Source organism: Schistocerca nitens, chromosome 4 (genome assembly GCF_023898315.1).
Source record: "Schistocerca nitens isolate TAMUIC-IGC-003100 chromosome 4, iqSchNite1.1, whole genome shotgun sequence".
Taxonomy (NCBI): Eukaryota; Metazoa; Arthropoda; class Insecta; order Orthoptera; family Acrididae; genus Schistocerca; species Schistocerca nitens.
In genome coordinates this window covers 503,364,442-503,386,088 of record NC_064617.1, presented here as the reverse complement: position 1 = coordinate 503,386,088, position 21,647 = coordinate 503,364,442, and the positions used below count along the sequence as shown (strand labels likewise).

At 42.1% G+C, this 21,647-nt stretch overlaps 1 protein-coding gene across 4 annotated transcripts in view; it reads left to right on the top strand.

Annotated features, from left to right (window-relative positions):
• The window catches only part of LOC126252967 (tonsoku-like protein), a 286,128-nt gene extending 266,370 nt beyond the window's left edge, over positions 1–19,758 (top strand). For 2 of the 4 annotated variants that reach the window (XM_049953985.1, XM_049953983.1), the window contains exons 23-25: positions 16,748–16,898; positions 18,543–18,804; positions 18,933–19,756. In XM_049953985.1, coding sequence (XP_049809942.1) covers positions 16,748–16,898; positions 18,543–18,804; positions 18,933–19,224 — 705 coding nt within the window. In that variant the 3' untranslated portion in view covers positions 19,225–19,756. Of the gene's footprint in view, positions 1–16,747; positions 16,899–18,542; positions 18,805–18,932 lie in introns of all 4 variants that reach the window. The other 2 variants (XM_049953987.1, XM_049953984.1) reach the window with 2 other exon arrangements.
• Positions 19,759–21,647: the final 1,889 nt, after the last annotated feature.

Below are 21,647 nucleotides of genomic sequence, written 5' to 3'. Positions count from 1 at the left end.
ATCATACATTTCGATAGTCCATACTAGCTTCACTGTTGCTATGTTTTTTGACATATAACAAGAAGTTTTCAACCTGATATTTAAGTGACTTAGTGTATAATCCTCTTTTCAACCTACTCTTTACATCATCGCATTCAAATCTATCTTGTTGTTGTCAGTCTGTCTTTAAGCAAGACTGATCATTTTCAAAAGAATGTATACTGAGGGGAACTGATCCTTGAATTGGTATTATCATGGTAGTCAATTATGAACTTATTATGTGCGCTCATAACAAGAGTAATCATGTCATTAATAACGTGTATACAAGGTATATAATATTTCCAGGTTAAATACATAAATATTAACAGGTAGCAGGTTCATAAATGAAGAAAGAAAATAGAAGGGGCAGAGCTAGATTTGTGGTATGCAGTTTATGTAGGTAAATACATGTTTGTACATAATTACCTCAGAATTTGGAATATCCTGCTGTAAACACACTTTACGTTGAATCATTTCATCTTAATCACTCACTATACTCGCAAGTACACTGATTTTACAAGAAAGTACGCCAACTGCTGGGATCCCGTGAAGTGACATATTTTTCCTATACACCACCTCCTTGCAGAGGCTCTGATGTCATGAGAAAATAGTGTCACTAGCTGGTATCTTGAACAACAAGGAAAATAACAGGTGGTAGAATCACTCCAAGGCAAAACTCGTGCCATCGCATCGTAAAAGACATGAATAATAGTCTCGAGCAAATTTATTGGGCACAGTACAATGAGATAATTTTAAATACACTCAGTTATGAAAAAACCAGTGAATTTCTACACAAGTCAAAGTTTCAAAAGTTACCGTGAGTTTTCTCGTGTAACAATAAATTTGAAGTTTCTTCCTCTTACCTTTCTAGTCATTTTTTCTCTTATTCCCTCCACAAGCAGCATACAATTTTATTTTTTTTTTCTCATGCTGTTTTCTCGATCTCCTGTTCCACAATAATATCTTCAAGAGAGCTGCGAATTTCCAGGCACAATTGTTTACATTCTTGTCATGGCTTAATAAATTACATATGTTGTTCTGTCGATCCATTTACAAATATTTACCTAAGACTGTTGTTTCAGACTATGCAGATGCTGTAAACTTTTCCATGTTGATCTCTCTTGCCATACAGTCACCAATATACATTTGCTGTGCACAAATATTGGTCCTACTATTTACAAATATTGCTCCTTTTTGCCTCATTAGGGACTCGTAAACATGTAATTTTAAATTGTCTGTTGGCAGCAAAATTGTCTGTTGTTATATTGGAGTAGCAGTTACCATTCTAGCTTTCTTGCATCAGCAAATCAATGTCTTCTCTTGTCAAACTTCAATCAATTTCATTATTTCAATTATTTTTGACCTTAAAAAATTGATCCAGCTCATTAATGTTAATTTTAGTGTCAGAAGAATGCCTTTGTACATCAAAAATTAACGTGTTGCTGGAATTGCTTTCATCACATGACTTTTACATGTCAGTAATGACATCATGAATTGTTGTACTCAGTTCAATAGACTGATGAACTTCTTGTTACTGTGAGATTAATTGAGAGTGAACTTCGACCACTCGAATTCTTTCTCTGCATTGTGTTATTTGCTGTTGTGATTGCAATCGAAATGTGGGGTATTCTTCAGCCCTTTAGGCTCCATTTCCTTGAATAACTCGTGTGTGTCATTATGAATACCTGTTACTTTTTTTTATCAAACACTTACCTGCAACTCTCCTGATTTAGAAGGAAGACTCCTGATTTTCCACTTTTTCTCTCACTTTCTTATTACTCTATTATTTCTCTGGAATTTTAGCTAATTTTTGTCGAACCTAATACCAGTCTACACCTTGGAAGTTTATAGAAATCAGGATGTGTGTCAACAGTATTATGGAAACGATAGATTGCTACTCACTATATAGAGGAGATGTGAGTCATAGGCAGGCAGACACAACACATAGACTGCTATACATCTGAGCTTTTGACCAAAAGGCCATCTCATAAAATAGAAAACACCCACATTTGCAATTCACACATACTTGACCAGTGTCTCTGGCCTCTGCAGCTGGATTACCTACAGCAGCTGCACATGTTGGGAATTTGTGGGTGGTGGGGGTAAGGTGGAGGCTGGGGCAGGAAGGGAGATGGATAGCAGGGCAGTGGTGGTGGAAGGTGTACTGCTACTTATGGTCATAGAGGGCAGTTTAGGGCTGCTAGGGACTAACGAAGAGTGCGGTTAGGAGGTTTACGGCAATGTAGCATATATTGCAGTCATGGGAGATCTCCCATCACCTACCACCTTCCACATTCCCACCATCCGGCCACAAAGAAGCACTCTTCTCAGTACCATCCAGGACTGGAGCAACTGAATCAGATCTGCCAAGGTTTCGACTACCTCTCATCGTACCCTGAAATGAGGGATATGTTACACCCTACCCTTCCGACCCATCCCACAGTAGTATTCTGCCATCCACTGAACCTATGCAATATCCTTGTCCATTCCTACCCCACCCCTGCACTTAACCCCTTGCATCATGGCTCATATCTCTCCAATGCACCAGTCCTATACATCCTCCCACAACCAGCTCCTCCAATCTGGTCACAGGCATCACCTAGCCCATCAAAGCCAGCACTACCTGGTAAAGCAGTCATATGATATACAATCTAAGCTGTACAACTGTGTCACTTTCTATGTGGGCATAACAACTATCAAGCTGTGTGCCCACATACCTGGCCACCAACAAACTGTGGCCAAGAAACATCTGTACCACCCAGTTGCTGAATATGCTTCAGTAACACAGTCTGTACCACCTGGATCCTTCCAGCCAACACTAACTTTTTCTAAATTGCACAGGTGGGAACTTTCTGTGCACTATATCCTAACTTCCTTTAGCCTCCCCCTCCCCCAATGCCTCGACCTTCTCTAGTCCCTGTCCTTCACCTACGTATCTCTTTCTCTGCCCCATTCCAGCAGTGCATAGCCTTTTATTTAACCAATGCACGTACTATTCTTTTTCCCATCCTCTACTTCTCTCCTTCCCCCAAAACCTCTACAATGCACCTAGAAGCTTTACCCTGTCCCCATCATGTCGCTGCGTACTCCCACAAGCAGCAGTACACCTACCGTATTTACTCGAATCTAAGCCGCACTCGAATCTAAGCCGCACCTGAAAAATGAGACTCAAACTAAAGGAAAAAAAAAAAAAAAAATTCCCGAATCTAAGCCGCACCTGAAATTTGAGACTCGAAATTCAAGTGGAGAGAAAAGTTTTAGGCCGCACCTCCAAATCGAAACAGAGTTGGTCCATTGTAATATGAGACACAATTTAGGTCGAATGAATGACGATACCACTACAGTAGTTTGGTTCGAGTCGTAAGCTTAGCAGTTAAGCTTTACCAGGTAGCCATTGCTATACATCAGGCACTCCGTCTGTATTTATACGGGTACCCTTCCTTTTTCACGTGCTTTGTCTGGTTTGAATCGATTGCTTATTTTGCTTTGATCTGATAAGTGTCGTTTTCTTTGTTAAAGGTGTTTATGTCACTTTAAGCTGAAAATGCATTCCTGTACTGTGTCATGCATTGTTTGTCACATTCTGATAGTGCGTGTTTACGGCCTGTCGCCGCTCGTGGCATGGCTTACTTTTGTGCGCGCTACCGCCGCTTACAATTAATAAAAAAAGAGAGAGGAATCATCTCATTAGCGAAACAATGGCAAGAGACTGCTATTTGTTGTTAGTTACACTGCTGCTTTCTTTGATAATGATCAACAAGAACCAAATAATAGACTGCGTATGATAGAACATGTTCTGAACGAGAGCTAGGCGAAAATTTTTCTCCGTTTGAAAATCTTTGCGGCCGCTTCTTTAGTACATCAAATTCTGCACAGAAATTAGAGTCATCTTAGATTTAAAAATCTAGTTAGTTGCCGTGCTTCATTTCTGACTGTATCACTATTAGGCATAAGAATAATACGAATATAAACATGGCACGATATGTATATTCTTCCGCATTTGCTGTTGTCTCACTCTAGTTTCGTAGTTTATTAGGCAGACAGGATTTAAATGAGATAGCAGCAAACACGAAAGAATACATGGCAAAATGTTTATATTCGTATTATTCTTATGGTGAAGAGAATACTGCATGTGATTCACGTTTCATCAGGTTCCTTCTCACAGGTAGGAAAAAATTCAGAATGAAGAGTTGGCCACATTGACAAACATCCCAAACAGTCTTGCCAGTCGGATTTTCGTAGTACACTGAAATTCTGCTACATTTGAAGATGAACAATACAGAATTTGTATTTACTTCGTTGGATAATGTATGAAAATGCAGTGGTCGAAACTCTGGGCGGAGGAGAAAAGCTCTTCTTCCACCGTTTTTAAAAAATTTATTTACTGACGCAGAGGTTTGGGCGCCAGTATTTATCTTTGTGCCTACAAGGCATGCCTGTGTAGCGCTACATATATTCGACGGCAGAAGTTAGTTGTGGTGGCACCTACCAACATTTTTCAGAACTTCCGCTTGCTTTGCACTCGATTCTAAGCCGCAGGCGGTTTTTTGGATTACAAAAACCAGAAAAAAAGTGCGGCTTAGATTCGAGTAAATACGGTACTCTTACCTTTCTACTCCTGCCCTACCACCCATAGACTGCTTCTTCCAGCAGGGGCAGTTGCTGTACACAGTCTGGCCTCAGCGACTAGAGACAGTGGTTGTGTGTGTGTGTGTGTGTGTGTGTGTGTGTGTGTGTGTGTGAGTTATGCTTGTATGAATGTGAGTGTGTTTTCTACTTTATAAGAAGGCCTTTTAGACAAAAGAGCGAATGTGGAGCAGTATTTTTGTTGTCTGCAGCTCAATGTCTCCTCAAAACAATGAGTAGCAATATGTCATTTTCATAATATTGCCATTATTCCATCCTCAATTTTACATTGATTGTTGCTTTTCCTCATTCCCATGCATTTTGTACAATGTATACTTGTAACTGCTCAGTATTATTCTGTGTTTGGCTTTGTGGTGTGTGTTGTCATTGTGCTTAAGTGAAATAGCTTATTATGCAACATTTCATTATCAGTATAAATCATTAGAGTGGATGATTCATAAGAGTGTTATTTTGTTACTTAAATCCCCAAAGATGGTTTATTTTTGTAAATAAAAAAAAACATTGTTTTCTTGAAGCGACATAAATCAGTTGCCATGCGTTATTGAGTCTAGGAAAGGTCCGTCATTTGAATTTTGTACTCTTCGCCAATGTGACATGTGTACACCACATGGAGGAAAAAAAAGTTTTGAAACTTGTGGAAACAAAAAAAAAAACACCTAGAAAACTTAAGGTTGTGAGCAAAAGTAAAAAAGAAATTGCATTTGATGTTAAAGGTGGAAGTGATGAGATGATAAATGCTGAATGCTTGTTTACAACATTTATTTTAGAACGCAGTTTGCCAATCAGTTGTGCTGACCATATGTGTTACCTATTAAGGAAAATGTTCCCAGACAACAGTATAGTGAAGAGATACGGCTGTGCAAAAACAGAACTATCACAATTATAGGAGAAATGGTGAAAAAGGAGAAATCATAGAAACTTTGAAAGATTGGCCTTTTTTTTATTTCAACAGACTGTAGTAACAAAGACAGTTCTGATTTTCATCCCATAGTTGTTACCGTTTATAATAAGACAGTCCAAAAAACTGAAAGCAGCTTATTATCTCTTCCTAACTTAAAAGGGGATTCCACAGGTATCAGTATACAAACACTTCCTAACACTGTCAAGGAGGTTAATATTTCATTCAGTAACTGTTTAGCCATATCTCATGATAATACTCATATAATGGTTGGAATGAAGAATGGATTAGGTCTGTTGAAAAATTATATGCCTAACCTCTTTGTTGTTGGATGTCTTCATTTGTTAAATTAATTCCCAATTGAGAATAATGTTAGTGAATTACCAACTTTATTTTCGTCTACAAGCAAAACAATTAAACGGGATTCTCAACTAAGTACAAACTGTCTGTGAAGAAAGGATTCTTATATTCCTGTCATCAGATTTAAATAAGGCTCTATGTCTGTTTTTATCAAATTATAATTTTACAGTCAAGTGTGCCTCACAACCATTTACTGCCAGGTGTACTGCTGCACACATCACAGAATTAGTACAATCTATAGTGGTAAAATCCTATTATCTTCTTGAGGTTGATAGATGAAGAAACCAAGAGGAGGATAGTGATTTGGTCATTGGTAATTGTACTTCTCAACTTGTGGATTGTCTCAGGCTTGACGAGAGGAGGAATTCCTCTCTTCTGTTCGAAAATACCAGGTGATCAAAAAGTCAGTTTAAATTTGAAAACTTAATAAACCACGGAAAAACGTAGATAGAGAGGTAAAAATTGACACACATGCTTGGAATGACATGGGGTTTTATTAGAACAAAAAAAAAAGCAAAGTTCACAAAATGTCCGACAGATGGCGCTGGACGGCAAAACGTCAGTGACTGTGTATGACAATCGTGTATAAAAGGAGCTGTAATGAGAGAGAGAATCAGATGCGCCAGCAGTCGCAGCATGTTGACGTTACCTGAAAGGGCGCTTTTAGTGAAGCTGTATTATCAGAATGGGGAATGTGCTAGTTCAGCATTACGATCCTATCGCCATAGGAAGGGGATTCGAATGGGTAAAGGTCTGTTGACAAATGCAGCTGTGGCGAGAATGATTTCGAAGTTCGAAGCCACGGGTTGTTTAGGCGATAGACCCCGTAGTGGCCGACCGAGCACAAGGCCTAATGCTGCTGAGACAGTTCAGGAAGAAATGGAGACTATAGCGGGTTCGTCTATGCGTGGGGAAGTCAGCGCTCGTGCAGTCGCACGTCGCACTGGCATTCCATACACTACTGTTTGGTTGTTTGGTTGGCACTTAGGTGTACCCTCTGATGCTATCCGTACAAAATCCATCGGCATCATGAACTGTTACCAGGCGATTTAGTGAAGTGGAGGGCATTTGCGGTGTGGGCATTTCAAAAGATCGCGGAAGATGACGATTGGTTGAGTAACGTGTTGTGGACCGACGAAGCTCATTTCACGCTCTGAGGGTCTGTCAACGCCCACAACTGCAGAATTAGGGCTATCGAAAATCCTAGAACTGTCGTGGAAACTCCATTGCACGATGAGAAAGTCACGGTATGGGTTGGATTTACCACATCTACCATTATCGGGCCTTTTTTCTTCAAGGAAATGTGTGAGTGTGGTTTTGTAACTGCTACTGTGACGAGTGAGAGGTACGCCAATATGTTACAGAATCGCATCATCCCCAGCCTGGCTGATAAACACCTGCTGGAACGTACGATGGCGCTCCACCCCATATTGCTAGACGCTTGAAAGATCTCTTGCGCTCGTCGTTTGGTGATGATCGTGTGCTCAGCCGCCACTTTCGTCATGCTTGGCCTCCCACGTACCCAGACCTCAGTCCTTGCGGTTATTGGCTTTGGGGTTAACTGAAGTCGCAAATGTATCGTGATCGACCAACATCTCTAGGGATGCTGAAAGACGCCAATGCCTCACCATAACTCCGGACATGCTTTACCGTGTTGTTCACAACATTATTCCTTGACTACAGCTATTTTGAGGAATGATGGTGGACATATTGAGCATTCCCTGTAAAGAACATCATCTTTGCTTTGTCTTACTTTGTCCTGCTAATTATTGCTATTCTGATCAGATGAAGCACCATTTGTCGGACATTTTTTGAACTTTTGTATTTTTTTTTTGTTTCTAATAAAACCCCATGTCATTCCAAGCATGTGTGTCAATTTGTACCTCTCTATCTACATTATTCCGTGATTTATTCAGTTTTCAAATTTATACTGACTTTGATCACCCTCCAGTTAATTGCTGCATTTCCCAGTGAACAGTGGAATGCTGAGGAATGCCACGGTTGTACAAATTAGATCTGTTTCTCATGCATTATATTCTGCCCTGATGTATTATGTGGAAAAGTTTCCAGTGTTATCGAACACACATCCAGATAAACAGCATGATGCCATGGATAAATTGTCATCCCAGTTTTGTGCATTTCGGATACATTATCTACTGGATAAAATCTTAAATGCAAAAAGAATTGACCTGCAGTGGTCCCTGACAGGAAAATTAAGAAGTAGTGATGGCAGTGTAAAAAAAAAAAAAAAAAAAAGAGAGAGAGAGAGAGAGAGAGAGAGAGAGATTAGTTTGTGTTATGTTAGGTATTCTAATGATACTTAATAGTAATGCTGAATATGAGAAGATATTTAGCCAGGTAACTAAAACAGGAACAGTTTTGATTGTCTGCTGTTGATGAAAACTTGGAGAGATTGTTGACAATATCAAGCATGCAGGGTGACTACTTTCAGCAAACTGTCAACAAAGAATTGCTCACAAAGTCAAAATTTTCAACAGTTACTTCTTTAAATCAATAGAAATATATTGTGAAGTGTTTGGTGTAAAGATAATTACACCTCTGTCCTAGCATCTTTACTCCATTTTCACCACGTGTCAGAGATTTAATTAAGGAGGAAAATGACAGATGCTGATCAAGCTTCATCATTAAGAAGAGATGTACTGCACATGTTCTTATGATTGTTCCAATGCTATTCAGTATTTAATTGTACCTTAATACTTATAAGCTACATAGCTAGAATGAAATACACTGCTGTTTGGAAAAAGTGAAACACAAAGACCATGAGATGTGATCGCAATGAAATTTATACCACCAATTAGAGACATTACACTACACAAATTATTAGCATTACAGATCTGTACACCCCCTGCGGGTTTGGGGGTAAGAAGAGGCCCGTGGTATTCCTGCTTGTCGTAAGAGGCAACTAAAAGGAGTCTCAAACGTTTCGGCACTTATGTGATGGTCCCCTCTTGGGTTTGACTACCATATTTCAAAATTACTCTGAAGAGTGAGCCAATTGGGGAAGGGCGCCTTACTTGGTGCATTGTGTCCATTGTGCATGGAGACCTTAGCCACCTTATTCATCGTTATAGTGCAGTCCCGCTCGCTCTCCATCTCTTGGTCATCCCCTCTTTCCGCCATACACTCTGCCGTGTTGCTTTCTGCGCTGAGGATGGCCATCCTGCCAGGTGGCCCTTGCTGTGGCTGGGTGGCACCCGTGGGGAGGGCCCTTGGTTGGAGTCGGTGGCATCAGGGCGTGGCACGTCTTCTCTTGCTGCTGGCCAACCACCAGCAGTCTCTAAGTGTTTGAGGGCTCACTTTAATGCAAATATATATGACCCCTAATCGTTCCCCTCCCTGGCCACACCATGGGAGGAATGAAAGGCTATGGATGACAGCAAGAAGTATTCGCCCCAGTATCTAGTCTGTAAGAGAGCTGAAGGGGAATCCTTTGTGTCCATGAAGCCTCAGTTCTTGGTAGAGCATTTAGAGGACAAGTTTGGGGAGGTGGAGGGCTTGTCAAAAATGCGGTCTGGGTCAGTCTTGATAAAAACAGCATCCTCTGCCCAGTCACGGGCATTACTCGCTTGTAAGAAGCTGGGGGATGTTTCTATTACTATCACGCCCCATAAAAGCTTAAATATGGTCCAGGGCATTATGTCCCACACGCGCCTTCTTTTACAGTCTGATGACGAGCTGCTCGCCAACTTAGAGCAACGAGGTGTCTATTTCATCCGGCGCGTCCACCACGGTCAAAGGGATAATCGGATTGCCACAGATCCGTTCATCTTGGCCTCCGACGGTGACACACTACCCGAGAAGGTGAAGGTGATGGTCTACCGCTGTGATGTCAAGCCATATATCCCTCCCCCGATGCGGTGCTTCAAGTGTGGGAAGTTCGGCCATGTGTCTTCCCGCTGTGCTTCCAGCCTCATATGTCGTGATTGTAGTCGTCCATCCCATCCCGATACTCCATGTGCCCTGCCTCCCGTCTGTGTCAACTGCAGAGAGCACCATCCCCCTTGCTTGCCAGACTGTAAGATTCTACAGAAGGAACGGAAAATAATGGAATAAAAGACCCTGGACCGACTGACCTACACTGAGGCTAAATGGAAATTTGAATGGCTTCATCCCATGCGCATTACGTCATCTTATGCCGCCACTGTCACTCCTGTTACAGCTCCATCCATTGCACCACATACAGTCACCTCTCAGAGCCGAAGGACCACACCTGCCCCCTTGATGATGGGGGGGCACTTCTCTCCCTGTTGCTCCTGCACCACCTACCTTGGGAGCATCACCCCCGCGGGCTGAAGAAGCCCCAGGCAGCTGGTCATAGGGCTTCACGGTCCTCTTCAGTCTCAGAGACTGAATCAAAAAAGCCCTCCCAGCAAGGGCAGCCAAAGGAACAGCGTGAGAAATCGAAATCAAAGACCCCTAAGACCAAGGAAATTGCGGTGGCACCCACTCCACCACTACCTACAACCTCTGCATCTGAGGATGCGGTGGAGATTCTGACGTCCACTGAGGACCTAGATCTCACCAGTCCCTCAGACATGATGGATGCCACTCCCATTGGCACTCAATCAGTGGCAGCAGATGACCCAGCAGCGTAATCTGCCTCCTCGGGCCCTTCACGCCTTCTCGGCCATGGACAATGTCATCCTCCAGTGGAACTGCAGCGGTTTTTTCCACCATCTTGCTGTGCTCTGACAACTTCTCAGCCTTCACCCTTTCCTCTGCATTGCTCTTCAGGAAACTTGGTTTCCAGCAATGCAAACCCCGCACTCCATGACTATTGGGGTTGTTATAAGAACCGGGCAGCTTATGAGAGGGTATCTGGTAGTGTCTGCATCTATGTCCTTCATTCTCTTTACAGCGAGTCTGTCCCTCTACAAACACCTTTAGAGGCTGTCACTGTTCGGGTATGGATGCCTCGGGCTGTTACTGTCTGCAGTCTCTATCTTCCAACAGATGGTGATGTCTTGCAGCATGTCCTGACTGCGCTGATAGCCCATTTGCCGCCACCTTTTCTGTTACTGGGCGACTTCAATGCCCATAACCCTCTGTGGGGTGGATCAGTGGCAACAGGCCAAGGCAGCATCATTGAGCAAGTATTGGCACAGCTTGACCTTTCTCTTTTAAATACTGGTGCCTACACACATTTCAGTGTGGCGCATGGCACATACTCAGCCATTGACCTTACGATCTGCAGCCCTAGCCTATTACCATATGTCCAATGGAATGTGCATGACAACTTGTGCGATAGTGACCACTCTCCGATCTTCCTGTCACTGCCACAGCGTCAGTCTTCTGGGCACCCCTGCAGGTGGGCTATGAATAAGGCTGACTGGGACTATTGAGCCTCTTTTCAATGACACCATTTATGCAGTAGTTCACCCAGTCACAACCAGCATCGTTACTGCCACAGAATCTGCCATTCCCTGTTTTGGGTTCCCTCGGCGGAGGACTGTGCCTTGGTGGTCGCCCAGATCGCTGAGGCAATTAAAGATCACAGGTGGGCACTCCAGCGTAACAAGTGGCATCCCTCATTGGCACTCCTTATCACCTTTAAACGGCTCTGTGTGCAAGGCCGCTGCCTCATTCACTAACGCAAACAGGAGTGCTGGGAAAGGTATGTCTCCACCATCGGCCTCCGTACCTCTCCATCGCAGGTTTGGGCCAAAATTCGGTGACTCTATGGCTATAGGACCCCCGTCAGCATACCTGCGCTTTCACTGAATGGAGCAGTCTGTACTGACTCTGACACAATTGCAAACCACTTAGCGGAACATTTTGCTCAGAGTTCTGCTTCTGCGAATTACCCACTGGCCTTCCGCTCCCTGAAAGAGTGGTTGGAACGTCGGAGCCTTTCATTTCACATGCACCACTCTCCATCATACAATGCTCTGTTCAGTGAGTGAGAATTCCAAAGTGCCCTAGCCGCTTGCCCTGATACGGCTCCCAGGCCAGATCGAATCCACTGTCAGGTGCTCAAACAGCTCTCAGTGGACTGCCTAGACCTTTTCAACCGTTTCTGGGTCGAGGGTGAGTTCCCGTCACAGTGGCGGGAAATCATCATAATCCCCGTGTTGAAACGTAGCAAGAACCCACTGGAGGTGGGTTAGCCTCACCAATGTTCTTTGCAAGTTGCTCGAATGCATGGTGAGCCAGAGGTTGAGTTGGCTACTTGAGTCTCGGGGCCTTCTGGCTAGGTCTCAGGTTGGGTTCCGCAAGTGCTGCTCTGCCGCCGATAATTTGGTGTGCCTGGAGTCTGCCATCCGTATGGCCTTTACCCACCATCAGCATCTGGTCACCATCTTTTTTGACATGCAAAAGGCGTACGATATGACATGGCGATATCACATCCTCTCTACACTTCATGGTTGGGGTCTTCGGGGTCTGCTCCCGATTTTCATACAAAATTTTCTGTCGCTTTGTTCCTTCTGCGTGCAAGTTGCGGCTTCCCATAGTTCCTCCCAAGTTGAGGAGGATGGGGTACTGCAAGGATCTGTCTTAAGTGTCTGCCTTGTTTTTATTGCAATTGATGGGCTCGCTGCAGCGGTGCGAACGTCTGTCTCGGCTTCCTTGTATGCTGACGACTTCTGCCTATACTTTTGCTCTACTGGAATTGCAGCTGCTGAACGGCAGCTGCAGGGCGCTATCCACAAGGTGCAGTCTTGGGCTGTAGTGCATGACTTCCAGTTTTCGGCTGCCAAGACCTGCATTACGGATTTCTGTCGGCGACGCACTGTTCTCCCTGAGCCACGGCCTTATCTTGACAGCGAACCTCTTGCTGTGGTGGAGACACAACGGTTTTTGGGATCTGGTTTTGATACTCGGTTGACTTGTCTCCCTCATATTCGGCAGCTTAAACAGACGTGCTGGTGGCATCTTAACGCTCTTCGTTGTTTGAGTCATACCAGCTGGGGTGCCGATCGGTCTACCCTTCTACAGCTGTACCAGGTGTTAATTCTAGATTATGGGAGCCTGGCTTACGGCTTGGCATCACCTTCCACATTGCAGTTGCTTGACCCCATCCTTCACAGCGGGATCCGATTCGCCACTGGAGCTTTCCGGACAAGCCCTGTCAACAGCATACTTGTGGAGGCAGGTGTCCCTCCATTGCGGTTCTGGCACCAATGATTACTGGCCACTTCTGCTACACATGTCTGTAGTTTGCCTCGGCATCCCAATTATCATCTCCTGTTCCCTCAGTCGGTCGTCCATCTTCCAGAATGGTGGCCCCGGTCAGGGTGTAAGATCGCGGTTTGCGTCAGAGCTCTTCTCTCTGGGCTTGAGGTTTTCTCTCTTCCATCTCTTTTCTGGGCCCCTCTGTGGTGTGTGCCCCGCCCATACCTTCAGCTCGATTTGGCATAGGGCTCGAAGGACTCAGTCCCTCCTGAGGCCCCCCGCCGCTGGTTTCTTTCAGTCCTTGCTGCGTTTCAAGGCTCTGTTGTGGTCTTTACTGACAGTTCGATGGTTGCTGGTCATGTTGGTTATGCTCTTTCTCTAGGGGAACATTATGAACAACACTCATTGCCGGCTGGCTGCATTGTTTTCACTGCCGAGCTGGTCGCCATCTCTCGCACCCTAGAGTATATCCACTCCTGCTCAGGTGAGTCCTTCATTATCTGTAGTGACTCCCTGAGCAGTTTATGACCTATCGGCCAGTATTTCCCTCACTCTTGTCTGGTTATGGCCATCCAGGAGTCCCTCCATACTCTTGCCTGTTGCGGCCACTCTGTTCTTTGTGTGGACCCCGGGTCACAACGGCATCCCGGGAAATGAACATGTTGACACGCTGGCTAAGCAGGCTGTCGGTGTACCAGCCTTGGAGATTGGCCTTTCGGAAAGTGACCTCAGGTCAGTTTTGAGGCAGAAGGTACTTCCCACCTGGGGTGAAGAACAAACTTTGGGCCATCGAGGAGGCTACTGGTGCGTGGCGCTCTTCCTTGCAGGTCTTTTGCAAGGACTCTGTTGTCCTCTGCCGGCTGCGCATTGACCACACCTGGATAACACACTGCTATTTATTGTGCCATGAGGACCCACCTTTATATTGCTGAGGGTCAGCTTTGACAGTGGTCCACATCTTGTTGGATTGCCCGCTTTTAACTCCGCTCAGGCAGACGTTTGCACTGCCTGATATGCTTCCTGCACTTTTTTCAGATGACGTTGCAATGGCAGATTTAGTTTTGAGTTTTATTCGTGCAGGTGGTTTTTATCGCTTGATCTTAAGTGTTTGAATATTTTTGTTGTTGTTGTTTTTGTTGTTGAGTATGGCCTTTGGCCTACGATTTTAGATTGGGATTTTTAGTGCGTTTCTTGGTGTTTGGCTTTGTTTCTATGGTTGACCAACCACTGTCACACTCGGTGTGATTGTAATTCCTTTTTTCTGGTCCCTGTCTGTGTCTTTCTTGTCCTGTGTCATCTCTTGTCATCTCCATTGTTTGTTCTTATTCTTTGTGGGTGTTTCAAGTTCATGGAAAAAGGGACCGATTTCCCTAGTAGTCTGGTCCCTTCAATCCCACAAACCAACCAACAGACCTGTACATGCACTGTGACTGTGGAAATTCAGTACGGAGTAACGCCACCACATGCTGCAATCAGAGCTGCTAGACGTCGTGGCATGGAATCAACAACCGCCTGAATATGCTGCTGAGGAGTACTCAGCCATGCAGTTTGTAAGCACATCCACAAAGCATCAACTATGGCTGCAGGAGGACCTGAACAAACAAGTTCAGCCATTCTTCGAAGAAGACTTGCACATTCCTCACTGCATGTGGCTGGACGTTGTACTGCTGAAATATGGCATATGGAATGGACTGCAGGAGGGGCAGTGGCTTGGGCTGTAATACCTCTGTGATGTAGCGATGGCTTTTCAGATTATCCTCAAGCTGTAGAGGATGAGATCACATGTTATAGGCAGTGGCAACCCGAACCATCACACTTGGCGCCTGTCTGCTACGCCACTCAACAATACGGTCTGCCCCATTCTGTTCACAACGGCGGTGTTGAACACATGTGCAGCCATCACTGTATAACAAATTGAAGTGGGACTCATCAAAAAACATTACATTTTGCCACTCAGCACACTAATGTTGTCATTCATGTGCCCTTTGCTGTCTGAAATGTTGTTGGGTTCTTTCAGTGGAAGCTGATGCAGTGGCATTCATGCCAATAGTCCAGACCGCAGAAGATGGCATAAAACCATCAATGGACATATCCACACCTGTTGCAGTGCTCCAACGTCACACCAACACTGTGGACAAACCTGTTCTGTCCATTACGGCCAAGCGGACAAGATGATGGTCATCTCACGCTGCGGTCACATTGTGTTGTCCAGTGCCCCATTCCATTGTCGGTCACCTACATTGTTGGTTTACACAATTATCCTCTACCTTATACACTTCTTTCAACAAGCCTACTTTTTTCTGAGGTTATTTCTGAAATCAGTGAAGGTATTTGAAATCTGACTCCAAGGAAATGCATATTTTTGTCACCAGATGTGTTTCGTTTTGTTGAAATAAAATAACAGCAGTGGTCTTAATGAAACACATACACCATTTGGCTTACTTCCTCCATCTAAAAACAGTTCATTACATAAGATGTTGACGTTAGTACTTAAAATTTTTGCTCACATCAGGGAACGCCATCTGCTTGCATTTTTTTTTTTTTTTTTTTTAGATATTTCCTCGTTTGCACTATTTTTTCTTGTACCATGGATGCAAAGACAGGTTGTCAACGTACGTCTTAACTTATCCTGGAAATCTCAAAATTTGTCGGGAAAAATCCTTAAACTTGTCCGGAAATTGGGGAAATATAAGGGAATTTCACTTTAGGAAACTTGTGGCAACTCTGGTTGGGATCCCTGATGTATCTGATGTGTGGGACAAGACGAGACAATAGCATATGCTGTTGGAGGAGTATCTAGATGTCTTAAAAATCCAACAGAATGTGATGTAATAATGGTAAAAAGAATTTTTCAGTATTTGAGAGGCACATGTGACTATGGACTTAATTAAAAAAGCGGTGAAGACAAAGACATTCTTGACTGTTCTAATGATGCTGATCATGGAGGTGATTTGAGGACTGGACGATCTACCTCTGGTGTTCTCTGCCTGTACTTTGGTGCACCTGTCAGTTGGATGAGTCAACTATGAACTTCCCTTGCAATCTCTACTACAGAAGCTGAAGTTGCAGTGGTTAGTGAAGCAGCATGAGAAATGGTGTAGATGAAGAGACTTTTAACTGAACTTCGCCAGATAAAGGATTAGAAACCTTGCCTATGAGTGGACAATGAAGCTGCTGTTCGACTCGCACAGAATCTTGAATTTCACCGATGGACAAAACATATTCTGTGTTTGAGAATTAGTTACAGCTGGTGAAGGTAACATTTCAAGAGTAGGTACAGAAAATCAACTTGTGAATTTATCAAGAAAACCGTTATTTGCTGCCCGACTAAGGAAGCTGTGCAAAAATACGAGAGTGTGTAAGTTATTAAACAAGGGAGAGTGTTAAATTTTTGCATTGTGAAAAGTTTTATATAATAACTTCACTGACATTTAAATATCTTTGGCTTACCAGGCACCAATTGTTTTGCATTCTTGGCCTCAATGAAAATTTTATTATCGTTGTTAAGCGTTATTCAGTAGACTTCTAATAAACTAGTGTGTGTGAGTGTTTGTTGTTTTTCTTTTTTCTTTTAAATCTACAAAAAAATTGTGTCATTCCTAAATAACGAAACAATGCCTATCTTTCAAATTGATGTTCATTTGCTGTTCGCCTATGTATAAATGATTAATGAAATTTTTAACACTATAGGGCCTCCATCGCTTGAATCTGAGCTGCAATCCCTTGGGACAGGAGGCTGTGAAGCACCTTCAAGTGATATTCACATCATTATCTAGCTTAACTTCCCTGAATCTTCATGCTTGCTCACTTACTAGCGGACCTGAAAATATGCATCAATGCCGTACGTATATCCTTGTTTGATAAATTTAACTTCTGAGTGCATAATTTAAATTTTTTTATCAAATTATGGACACGCCTGTTTCTTTGTACAGTACACTCACTTTCTGTTAACATGTGCAATAATTTCAGTCCTGTGATTTGTAATTTTGTGTCAATACAAATCAAGATTTGCTTTTCATATTGGGGTTTTTGGTACCATCACAAAAAATTTCTGTCATCAGTTCCATATAATTGTTCCATGTATCATTTGTGTGAAGTATTATAAACAGTTACTTTGCCAACTCTTTATTGTTTCTAATTTTTGTACAGGGGTACAGACTTCCCATTTTCTAATGAGTATGTAAAAAATGAAAAGTAGTTTAATCTAGGCAGAAAGTATATTGTTAGTCTATACTATTTTTGATACAAGTTTATATATATAGATACAGGGTGTCTCTCCTAAGAGTCGTCAGGGAGATTTTCTCTGGTGTTTTGGCAGATATTTGTAATTTATTTTTTGCAGTCTGTAGCTGGAGGCAGCCCAAACAAATAGTGACAGTAAAACATGGTGAATAACCAGTATTCCAACAGCAGTTACTACTAAGCAGTGCTACTGTGTGGCAGTAGCAATCAGCATGGGCCTGGTTGCTGCTGTCACTGCCGGAGAACTGGTTAGTCTTCCAAGCTAATTAGGGACTGCTCTATCAAATGGACACATCAAATTCCACTTTAAAAATCATTTTGCTCGTAACAGGAAATGAACCGTTATTTTTCTGTGGGCATTGGGCATCACATGAAAGACTTGATGATCAGTATTTGTTTGTCCTGACTCCAGCTATAGATTGCAAAAAAGAAAATGCAAATATCTGCTGAAGTGCCAGTGAAATGTGGCTGATGGCTCTTAGGAGACACACCCTCTATTTGTAACTGTATTTAATAAAATAAGCTGTCTGTTTGTATTTAAGACTAACTTAGCTACCTGTCAATAAAAATAATTAATTTTTGAAAATATAATATAATTATATGATACAATATGATTCAGTTTTTCCTTCTCATCCTGGGCAACTTTTCCGTAATCCTCCCCATTTCCTAAACCTCACCAGTCCTTTTCTTTCATCTTTCTTCCTTTCTCTTCAACCCTTCCATCAGAAGGAGCCACTGGCTCTGAAAGCTTCCACATTTCACTAACTTTTATGTATTTTCTCCTGTCACTGCTAGGTGAACAGCTTTTTTGTCTATCCAGTTATATTAGCTACCTGTCAGTGTTTCAAATCATTTGACACACTTTTTTGTCACAACATAATTAACTTCCATTGTCGCTAAGGTCAAATTTAATAATCAATAGGGAAGATCCCCCCTCCAATCCAGTGTCTATGATATCGTGTTTGTTATTTTACTAATATGAATTTTTTAGTCAGGTTTTGTTAGAGAATAATGTTACCAAAATGACATTAAAATGTCTTATCTTTTCAAAGAGGTGTCTCATGAGTTGATCACACATAGGCATTGCATATTCTTCTTGCTTTATGCAGTAAAATGTATTTTATAAAATCTTGTGCAAGGTGTAGTTTTCTGGACATTGTTCTCAGCAAAAGTTCTTTTCTAACTAACCTCTTGTATAGTTTGGTACATATTTGTCATTTTCTCTTCCTTTCTTTTTTGGCAGTTGAGTTACTTGAAGAACTGGATGTCAGTTTTAATTGTCTTGGTCTCGAAGGAGCTCGAGACTTCCTGAAACAAATATCTGCAGTAAAAATAAAGGAACTTAATTTGGGTAGCACACAGTCAGGATGTGAAGATGGCTGTAGTACGATTGCCCGGGATTTAGCTATCTTTCTGGCTGGTGCAGGTTGTGAGCCAGAGAATTTGGAAAGCTTGGACCTCTCCAACTGTAACTTAAAGGATACAGATATATGGGAACTACTTAGGTAAAGACTGCTATATCATTGTGCTAATTGATTAATTTTTAGTAATTGTTATAATAAACATGACTTTAGTAAAAAACATATTAAAATTGCCTATTAGTTAATTTTTTTTCTTCTCATTTCAAATTTAGGCCATTACAAAAAGCAACAAACCTCAAGCGACTCCGTCTGCAAGGCAACACAGCTCTCACATCTGTTTCACTACGACGCCTTTTGCAGTTGTGCATTCAACAAATCGACCTTTCAGGCTGTAATTCTGTGTTACTGCACTTAAGTGGCACCTCACCATTGTCATGGCTTCCACCTGTGAGTTATTCAAGAGAAATAATTGTGTCAGCAGATCTGAGTACTGTTGATTGGGGTGCACAGTGCAGCATCCGCAAAGCTCCAGGAGGACTATTGTTCATAACCTCAATTGCATAATTTTTTTTATTCATTATGAATCAAAATTTTGAAGTCCACCATTTTTTACCACATAGATTATAAGGCATATACATCAATTACATAGTTATTGCAACACATAATAAGTCAGTATCCTCCATTCAATTATATTGTTGTTTACAACAGGTGTATTATATGTTCGCTCGAGTTACCACAATATTGTTTGATATGAATTTTATAGCAGTGATGGCTGCTTGCTTGTTTTAATTGTAAACAATTATATCTTTTGTCAATAAAATTTTTCAGGGTATATGACCACATTGTCAATACATAAAATTCTCCAATATTGTAAATGGCCTTCCTCAAGCAAAACATCCTGAGGAATTTTATATATTGACAGAGGGGTCACATGCACTGAAACAAAAAATTTATTGGCAGTGACAATGGTCGCAGAAACCTACACTTACAATTATTTCTTTTGTGTAATTCATTTCTGTGCACTGATGAATCTCTGTGGATGAGACAGTGGTATTATATGGAACACTCAGCTAAACCTCTGTGTTTGGTAAACTGTTTGAAAGAGACTCAGTTTAGAGATTAGTTCTACATATTATGGAATTACACAGCTCATCAAGATTGAAATTTGGCATCATAAAAAAGGCTAATAGATCATCATTACCAGTTTATTAAATCAGATTTACCTTTCCTCTGTGCTGTCTTTACATACACAATGCATACATTGTAGTTTATTTAAAACATTGAGTTCAAAAGCTATGTGGAAAGTACAGAGTGAGACAAAATATTGAGTGATTGTAAAAAGTATGCAAATCAAGCTGCATTGTAGAGAGTTGGAGGCGGTAGTGTCAGTTACGTTTGGTGGGAAATATCATTTAGTCATATTGGAGTGCTGCACACCACAGCATCGTGCGTATGCTGTCAAAGCATTTTATGAAAACAGTAGTTCATACCAGCTGACACTTCATGCATTCCATAACCACTTCAACATTAATCAGAATTGGCAGCTTCCACCTGTCTGTGCGATAAAAAATGGGTTGAGAACTTTGAAGAGAAGTCAACGACAAAGAAACGACTGGGAGACCAAAAACTGTGCACACACCTGAAAACATCGAACATGTAAGAGTTGCCACTGAGATAAGCCCTCGTCACTCAGCTCGCTGGCACAGCGCTACAATTGTGATTCTAAAAAGAATGGTAAGAAGAATTTTACACCAAGATTTGGACTTTCACCCCCACAAGATCCAAATGGTTCAGGCCCTTAAGGAAACAGATTATGTCAGCCAAAGCCAGTTCTGCTAAAAAAATTGTCTACATGATTAATCAAGATGAGGACATTGTAAACCATTTGTGGATGAGTGATGGAGCTCACATCCATCTCTCTGGTTATGTGAACAAGCAGAACTTTTGATTTTAGAGTGACGTTAATCCTAGAGAACTGCATCAGCAACCATTGCGCTCTGCAAAAGTTACTGTGTGGTGCATGATGTTTTCATTAGGGGTCATAGGACCATACTTTTTTGTAGATGGCCTTGGCAGTGCTGTAACAGTGACTCTGCAGAGATATGCAGACATGTTGGGAAACTCCTCAACTTGCACACTACGAAGTGAACGATGAGACTATTTCCAGCAGGACCGAGGAACCTCCCACATTGCATGAGTAAGCACGAATATTGTCAGTCATTTGTTTCCAAATCATATGAAGTCCTGAAATGGGGATATTGCATGGCCCTCTCCTTCACCGGACATCACAACATGTGACTTTTTCTTGTGGGGTTATCTGAAAAGCAAAGTTTACCAAGATAACACCCCCTTGAACAATTGAAGTCCTGAAAGAGCAGATCCGACAGGAAGTTGTTCAAATTCCACTGGCATTGCTGCGCAATGTGATGAGTCACTTCAAGGTCCGGCTGGAGGAATGTGTGCATCTAAGCGGATTTTATCTTACTGGAGTTATCTTCAAAAAATAACCAACGTTTTACTATTGCAGAAAATGTTTTTTCGTATATTTTAAGATTATGGAATAAAAAAATTTAATGAAGCATTTTTACTTAACAGCCTTTTAAAAATCGCTCATTATTATGCCTCACCCTGTATAATAATAATAATTTTGTATGACTCAAGGGCCTGGTGTAAGTTTTCAGTTGGATACCACTTGAATGACTTGGTGTCCCTGACCTACACCAGTAATCCTGTTGGGGGAAAGGGAACAGAGTTGAACGTGGAATCCGATCCACACATTGTTCTTGGTTAATCATTGAGCTGTGAAGACGAAATGAAAGGCAAATTAAAAAAACTTCGTGATCCAACCAACATTCAGTTCCACAATTTTTCAATTTTCAGGCCTGACACTTGTAGAAAGTATTTGATCTGGCAACTGAATCCCACAAATTTGAATTTATATGGTACTCCCCATACATTCAACGTCAGCTTGGTCACCTATCATCGTA